The sequence below is a fragment of the Sycon ciliatum genome, chromosome 8, assembly GCF_964019385.1.
Source record: "Sycon ciliatum chromosome 8, ocSycCili1.1, whole genome shotgun sequence".
Lineage (NCBI taxonomy): Eukaryota > Metazoa > Porifera > Calcarea > Leucosolenida > Sycettidae > Sycon > Sycon ciliatum.
In genome coordinates, this window is record NC_088650.1 from 5,401,032 (window position 1) to 5,409,861 (window position 8,830).

At 49.4% G+C, this 8,830-nt stretch overlaps 1 protein-coding gene across 1 annotated transcript in view; it reads right to left on the reverse strand.

Moving 5' to 3' along the window:
• Positions 1-3,889: 3,889 nt before the first annotated feature.
• The window catches only part of LOC135823045 (uncharacterized), a 15,062-nt gene continuing 10,121 nt past the window's right edge, over positions 3,890-8,830 (reverse strand). The window contains exons 2-4 of the mRNA XM_065335877.1: positions 7,616-7,869; positions 4,563-4,644; positions 3,890-3,979 (exon numbers count right to left, since the gene is read on the reverse strand). Coding sequence (XP_065191949.1) covers positions 3,890-3,979; positions 4,563-4,644; positions 7,616-7,869 — 426 coding nt within the window. The remainder of the gene's footprint in view (positions 3,980-4,562; positions 4,645-7,615; positions 7,870-8,830) is intronic.

Below are 8,830 nucleotides of genomic sequence, written 5' to 3' on the forward strand. Positions count from 1 at the left end.
TGATGGGGATGCGCGGTGGACAGTCGTACAGCCTGGTGGGTGAGGCGTGTGGTCCTGGGTTGGTGTGTCGGGGGTGGAGCCACTCTCGAGAGAAGAGCGGGAGAATTATCGCAAAGGGCTTTATACAGGAGGCAGAGGGCAGCGATGGTGCGGCGAATTATGAGGCTAGGAAGCCAGCATTGCGGATGTATTGCCTTGATGGCTCGCTCCTGCACCCAGTCCAGCCGATTCAAGTGGGAAGGAGCTGCCCCCATCCAGACGATTGGGCAGTACTCCATAACCGGCCGGACAAAGGCTTTGTAGGCTCGAAGCCGGGCAGGAATAGTCAGCAAGTGAAATGCCTTGCGCAAGGCTCCAAGTCTCTGCGTTGCTCGGACTACAACAGTTCGGATATGCTGGCTGAATTTTAGCTGATGGTCAAACGTGACGCCGAGTACTTTGATGGAGGGCTGCTCCTCGACAGGAGTTCCATTGAAGACAATGGGGGGTATTGGCCAGTCCCGACGATGGTGGGAAATTGTAAGGGCCTGAGATTTGGCTGGCTCGAACTGCACTTTCCAATCCGAGCCCCAACTGGATACTAGGTCGACAGCAGCCTGGAGTACTCTAGCGTTGACAGGAACAGCAGCGAGCGTTGCAATTTCGGCGTATAGGGTTGTGTCATCGGCGAATGAGGCAAGGTTGGAGCCGATTGGGAGGTGGTCTTCAAGGTCGTTGACGTAGACCAAGAATAAGGTGGGCCCCAGGATACTGCCCTGTGGCACCCCAGCCTTAACTGGGCGTCTGGCTGATGTCTGGCCGGAGATGAGGACTTGAAGTGTGCGGTTGCAGAGGTAGTCTTGGAGCCACCGATGCAGGTCTCCCAAGATGCCATACACTCTAGCCTTGTGCAACACACCAGTGTGAGACACCCGGTCAAATGCTCCAGCAATGTCGATGGCCAGCACTCGAGAAGCTCCTTTATCTCCGGCGGTGTGCACCCACTGGTGGTGGAGAGCAGTCAGCAGGTCTGCTGCACTGTGGCCGCGACGGAATCCAAATTGCCGTTCTGACAGGACGTGATTCGTCTCCATGAAGTTGCTCATTGCCCTGTTGACTATGGTCTCCATGACCTTGGAGAGGATGCTCAGTAACGACACTGGTCGATAGTTTGATGGCGACGATTTAGACTTGCGCTTGTGGACTGGAACTACGTTTGCAACCTTCCACTGTTGTGGCTGGATACCGGAGCGAAGACAGCATGTAAATAGTTTTGAAAGCGGCCGTGCCAATTCTGCAGCGCAAGCTTTCAAGACGCGGGCAGGTATCCCATCTGGACCAGTGGCCTTGGTGGGGTTGAGCTGGCGGAGAGTTCGCTCGACTGTGGTTTCGCGAAACCGGACGGTGCAGAGGTTGCGGTCAGTACGTGGTCGGACGTAAGGAAATGGAGCGGATAGGTTGTCTGCCCTAGACTGCATTTGTTGGCGAAGTGTTCGGCCATGCACTCTGCTTTGCTGCGGTTGGTGTCGCGCTCCGTACCATCGGTGCTGCGGAGAGTAGGTATGGATGGGCTGTTTCCGTGGCCAGAGGCCTTCTTGATGGTTCGCCACCATTCACCAGACGCCATACACCCAGAGGCTAACTTCTGCGCCAGGCTTGCTGTGAATGCCTGCTTGGCAGTTGCCAGGCAATGGTTAGCCGAGTGCTTGGCGACATTGTAGCGGGCTTGCAGCTGGGCACTTGACCGGTCGGCGCAGAGTCTCCTCCATGCTCTTTGTTTCTGTGCTACAGCCTCAGTGCATTCCGGTGTCCACCAAGAGGGGTTAGATGGTTTCATGCACAACTGCTTTATAGACGGTATGTATCGGCGCATTCCTTCCAGAATATTCTGGGTCAAGTGCATACACATTGCATCAGGATCATCACTGACAGTGGACTGCCAATCTGTTGTTCTAAAGAAGTGGCGGAGTCTGTCCCAGTCTGCGCGTTGGTAACGCCAGACAGTTCTGGTCACTGGTGGTTCCTCTGCTGTACTTACATGAAAGTCAGCTAGGACACAGGCATGGTCAGAGTTTCCCAGAGGTGCTAAGGTATTGACGGTCGCATCTCCCGGTAGGTCAGTCATTATTAAGTCGAGTGGGTTAAGGCCCCTGGTGGGCTCATGCACGTGCTGCTCCAAGCAGTGAAAAGCACACATGTCTTCAGTGTACACACCTGCATGAGTTGTCTTGGTGCTGCCGAGCCAATCCACGTTGTGTACGTTAAAATCTCCAGCCAATACCACATATTGACAAGATTTACGGGCCAGGTCAATGCCAGCACTGATGGCTTCAAGAGTACTAATGTCATTGTCGTGGCAGGAGCCAGAGCGATATGCAGCACACACAGCCACTGACTTCTTATCCACAGTTCTGACACTCAGCCAGATTAGCTCCTCATTACCGACCTGGATGTCATCGAGTTCTCGGAGGGCCAGACTGGCTTTAACCCAAACCGCAACTCCTCCTCCATGAGCTGTTCGATCCTTCCGCAGTGGGGAGTAGTACCCAGGCAAGGACAGTTCGGAATCAGTAGCCTTCTCAGGGGTTAGCTTGCTCTCTGTGACAATGGCAATGTCAGGTTGGTGAACGTGTACAGCATGGTGAAAGTCACCAAGTTTACTCAGTAGTCCAAATGTGTTCGTCAGCAGGATCCGAAAGGATCTAATTGGAGCTTTGAGCTTGAGTGTCGGAGGACTCGGAGAGAGCGTCACTGTGTGAGCCGGACAAGGTGTCCCCCTTTGGAGCATCACTGAGAGTGTCACTGTGTGAGCCGGACAAGGTGTCCCCCTTCGGACGCTCACGGTGGCGCCAAACCCGCGCGTACAGTGGGCGAGGCCAAAAGTTTGGCGCAGTGGCGATTTCAAGGTCAGTCGCATCGATCATCAAGCGGGCAGACACTTTCCCATCTTCTGTGGTGTGTATGCTGCACTGGTGAACCTTCACCGGTTTGTTTACTGCTGCAGAGCGTTGCTCAGTGAATTCCTTGACACTTTCTTCACTGCTATGTGAGTTCAAATTGCCCACATAGATTACGGCTTTCTTCACTCTGTGAGGTTCGTTTGATACCAGTTTCCACGTGTCATCCATGATTGGCTCTAGCTTCAGTGGCTTGGGCTTGACAGTGGGCCGCTCAATTGCCTGGGACTTGTTCTCATCCTCCGTTGACGTTTCATGGTCACAGGCAGGGTCACCCACGCTACGGGAAGTGCTACGGTGTTCGTCTGCATCAGTGGTACACGTGGCAGCCTGGCCTGCGCGAGTACGGGTACGCTTGCTGGTTCTTCCCGCTGTACTCTACATCGTACGCTGGCTGTGCTGGTTGTGGGCAACTGCTGGAGGAGTCAGGGGAGAAGCACTTGCTGCGACAATGGCGGACTCCCTGAGGGCGACAACCTCCTCGTTCAGGCCTGCAATTTGCCTCGATAAATCATCAATCCTATTCTTTAGTCGTGTCTCGCGGTCTGCGGACTCCGTCACAAATGTTGCCAGCGTCTTTACTACGTCTAAAATCGAAGACTCGATCCCGGGGAGGGAGCACAACAATTTTACCTCCGAATCCGTCAGCCCGCGAACGGCAGCTTTTGCTGGAGGCATGGCGGAGGTAGGCCAAAGCTATCCGATGTCTACCTAGTTTCCTACTACTACTACTATACCTAATGTTTGAAACCAGGCCGGCCTGATGCCGGTTTCCTGGCGAGAAACTGTGGGAGCCTCAGAGCGCGAAAACCTGCACCCTGCTCCAAAGTTTGAAAAAAAGTACAAAGTAAACGGTACGTAGGTAAAACGATTCAACATTTGGGCGCACACATTCGTCAGCATGTACTTTTAGGTCCTGTGGTGGTCATCCACCGATATAATGAGAGTGCGATCTATATCTGATCGTCCTCATCTACGTCCACTGTTGATTCACTAGCCCATCTCCTCTTTCTGGTCATGTGCGGGGCTAGGAACAACTCAGGCTAACATGGGACAGAGACAGTACGAACCATGCGGAATCACACAATAACACAAACAGAACTATCGAGTCCAAGTAGGCCTTGACAGATTATGCTAATATTGTCGTGAAAGTATGCTTTTCGCGTTGCTGAAAAAATTGCAGAATTATGCTATTTTTATGCTAAAAGTTATCATATTATTCCGCATTATGCTCACATATGCTGCTAATGTATATGATGGTTCTGTGCAAAATAACAGGTGAATTTTTTTGTAGAGGGCGTTGTACTGTAGTAGCAAAAGTTCAACGGGGTCAACGCACCGTCCGACCTAGCTACAACCGTCACCCTGGTCACTGATTGTAGTGGACTGGACATGTTATCAAGGGAGTCGTAAACTTACGCCTTCCTGGTGCGTCTACTTGTACTTGTACCGTACTTGTAGAACATGTACAACTGTATGGAATTTGATGCGAACAGGCGGATTATTCCAATTTATGCGATTCATATGCAATTTGCCTCGAATTATGCGATTATTCGATTATGGTAGGAATTATGCGAAAAATTATGCTAGCATAATCTGTCAAGGTCTAAGTCCAAGAAGATTTACGATACCACTGAAGAGGCGGACGGACGTGTAATCGCTGGCACTGGAGGTGAGAACGACCGTGAACGCCAGGAAACCAAGCAAACTAGATACAGAGGCAATGCCAATTGGAAGAGTAACTCGGAGAAGCAAAGGCACAGGGAATAATTGAGGAGACCTGGGAAGGGCGACTTCAGAGGTGTTATAAACAGTTACATCAGAGTCAGGAAAGCATTCGTAGGCAGTCAAGAATCACTTATAATTCAGTTCTAGTTGTCGTCAACTTGTAGCCAATAACACACAACTACTCAAGTTGAACATTTCCGTTCCCAAAATACACAGGAATCATTATTCGAAGTAGTTCAATTTGTGTTTACTATGGCGGCGGGGCATATATTGGCCCGACTTCTGCGAAAATCAGGCTTGGGTTGAAAATCATTTAATTGAGAAAAATGATGTTTTGTAAAAGTTTGTGTCCCGTGTAGGCACGTTCGAGTGCAACGAAGTGCAACCAAAGAAAATCTCGCTTGTTTGAAGAAGTAGTAATCATGGCAGGAAGGGTTTCAGCGCTCAGGGAAGGCATAGGGCTTCTGGTAGAATATTTGCTCATATCCCATAGTAGTAAACCATGAATTCAGCCAATCAGCAGCCGGTATTTTCGATGAATATAGCATGCTATTCCCGGAATTGACTCCAATTATTGCTTGTTTGTTGTGATTTCTTTGTGAGATTCATGCTCTGGATGACATTCATCATGGCCGGTGTGGAACCATGACATCCGGTGATAGTCCTAATGTTGCGAAATTCCGTTCGACTATTTTTTACACACGTTGTTGTATTTGGTTCTTTAGCCGTAGAGTCCAGTGTCTGATGTCATGATATGTGTAGAGTCCAGTGTCTGATGTCATAATATGGTCTAAAAGTAATAATATAGGAACTGTTTGGCATACAAGAATCCGTACGCAGACTTATGACTGTTAGCATGGCTCAGTGGAAGGTTGACCGTTGGAATGCACCTTGAGATCTGCGGCCATTCAGCATGGAATTTTCCAGGGGGACTCCATATCCCAACTGCTGTTCGTCATCTGCCTCATACGACTACTCCATTCAGCTCTGAACGGCCACAACATCATCACAGCCATCAACACCTGGGCTGTGGCTATGATACGGTATAGTGCTGGTATTTAGAAATGGACGCAAGATGATTTAAACCTGCTGACCGAAGAACGTGCAAGCATCTGACTATGCATGGAGCTCTCGATCCACGCGCTTATGTAGCTCGCATGTACATCAGTCGCAAGGAGGGTGGACGTGGTTTGCAAAGTATCCATGATGTTGTCACCATGGAGAAAAGCAATTTGCAGCGTTATGTGCTTCAGTTAGATACGGAACTCATGAAGCTTGCTGCACCCATTCTGTGGCCACATCTGGATGCCCCACCAGATAACTCACAGGTAGTGAAGTGCGGCTTCAAAAAGAACATATCTTGGCGTAGACCCAGAAACCCTTGCATGGGTAGTTTTTTCCGGCAAACAGAACAACTGACCAACGAGAATACCTGGAGTTGACTGACAAAGGCTGGTCTCAAGAAGACCACGGAGAGCCTGATCATCGCGACACAACACCAGCGCTGATGTAGCCCGTATGTACATCAGTCGCAAGTCTCAAGAAGATCACAGAGAGCCTGATGATCGCGACACAACACCAGGCCTTGGCAACTAACCTGCTCAAGGCCCAAATCTTCCATCAGGCCGGCAGAAGCCCCCTGTCTCAAATGCGTGGGAAGGCAGGCGAGTCGGTTGCCCATATCCTATGCGAGTGTTCAAAGCTCGCTGGACGGAATTACTTGGAGCGTCATAATCGGCTGGCCTGTGCGTGTACATGGGATACCTTGTGAATACGAGTGCTACAAGCACCACTGTGATCGGTCTAAGAGCATCATGCACCCGCGGGTAACGTGCCTGAAACAAGAGATACTTTGGACGCCAACATCTCTCCCCAGGACCAGAAGATCAAGATTCTGTGGGATTTCACCATCTGGTGCGATCGCTTCATTGAGCACCAGAGGCTTGATATTGTTCTGATTGATTTAAAACAAACTCCCAGTAAAGTCGCATTTTTGTCTGAAATGTTCCTGAACGCTCCATGGATTCACCTCGAATGTCCCGTTCTTTCTTCTTCAAAAAATTACGGTGCCCACTCACACTTCGAACTGGGCACGGCACTTTCAAGACCTGACCAGCCTAGCCTGCAAGATCTCTAGTGGCAGGCACGGGTGCCGGCTGTTCGAACTGCACTGCAGAGTCGAACCGTGCTGTACGCAGACCTGCAGTCTATGCCGTCGAACGTTTTTTGCGGGAAACGTCCTTTTGTCTTGTTTTTGAGCTTTATTATTTTATTGTTATTATTTATTCTTCTTTTACTAGGGAATTCCCAACAGGCGTCAGCGCCTTTTTACAGGGAACCCTAGGTATAATTTGATGGATGAGCGAAATTCAGCTGGTGAACTAGACATGCGGCAAGCCGGTGGAAGTGTATTCCACCTGGCAGCGCCCAAATAAGAAATTGCACTAAAGCCATATCGGGTGTTAGCGGGGGGGGGGGGAGCAGAACAAGAGCAGCAGAGACTTGGCCACGGGTGGTGGCTGCAATGCGAGCACCATGGGGGTGCAAGGTAAAGCGGTCTCGCAGAAGAGGACTAGCAAGTCCATTCAGGCAGCGGTAAACAAATACATAGGTTTTGAAGTTGAGGCGTTTCTCAAGGGCGTACAAGTTAGTATGACTGTATAGAAGAGTGGTGGGAGTCATTCTATCCAACGAAAATATTCTCTTTAATGCTACGCGGCTGGCAGTAAGAAGCTTGTCATATAGGGTTTGTGATAAGCAATGAATATAATTCAGTGCTGCCAAACTCAAATGTGGACTGAATGATCAATAAATAGAAAAGTCGTTTGCCAAAAATGCTGATATTCTGCTTTGCATGGACAAATGCTCCGACCTTCCTATTGTCATTTGCACATACTGCATCCACTTGGGTTGAGAAAGACAGATGTTCGTCAACCAGTATTCCTAAGTACCGAGCGTAAGCAGATGGGACTATGGAAGTGCCCCGGCAGTTGACTGCGGTGCCAGGTGGCAGCTCCGTGCCCGGTCGCCGGAGCAGAACTAACTGAGTCTTGGACGGGTTTAACACCAGTCCCTTCCGATCTAGGTAGAGATCCAGAGCGGCAAGGTAATCACTCAGCTGGGTTGTGATGATCTGGATGGACTTGTGCTTGATATAGAGTGTGATATCATCGGCATAAAGTTGATTCAATGCATGTTGGAAGCACTGTGGTGCATCACGGGTGTAAATGCAAAATAGCAATGGGCCGATCACGGAGCCTTGTGGGACGCCTCTTGTGCAAGGGCGGACCCCAACTAGCTGTTGTCCTACTCTTACTCGCTGAACGCGTCTGGTCAGGTAGCTTGCAAACTAAGCAAGTGCAGTCTCAGCACTGCCAAGCATCTTCAACTCGTCAATGAGCTCTTGATGCTTAACTCGGTCAAAAGCTTTGCTCATATCTGCAAACACTATGCCGCAGTACTCGTTGTTATCAAGGGCTTTGAGACATTCGTCGCCCACTAGCGCTAGGCAATCCTCCCACGAGCTGTTGGTACGGTAGGCACGTACATGATGTTGTGTAACTTAAAGATTGCAATCAGCTGCTCCAAGACAACTCGTTCTATCTTGCTGCATATGGGCAATAATGAGACTGGTCTGTAATTAGTAGAGCTTTCTGTATCGCCTGATTTGAAAACTGGGCTGACTGTGGCATTCTTGAAAATATCTGGTACGCACCCTGTGCTCAGAGATTTATTGATAATATCAGTGAGAGAAACTGCTATGGAATCACGACCATGCTACAGTACGGCTGGTAAGACGTTGTCAGAGCCAGGTGACTTACTTGTGTTTAGAGCTATTCAGGGATTTTGAGAGAAATCCATGGATTCTGCATGTTTTGTCAAGGTATAGAGATTTTGGTGGTTGGCCAGTATGGATTTGTTTTAGCTTTATTACTGCTTGTTCTTTGTGGTTTCTTTTTGTCTTTCCTGTTGTCTTTTCGTTTGACCTTAGTTTTCCATTCTCCTCCTGTGCCTTCGTCATTTGTTGTAATAATAATAAGAATTGAGACACAATCTAGAGTTTGCGTTGTTGTGTGGCGGGGACCAGGGGGAGAACAACACTATTCCCATCTCACTAAGACCCCATCCCAATTAGCAAAGGGACGTCCGACTACAGCTGACAATCA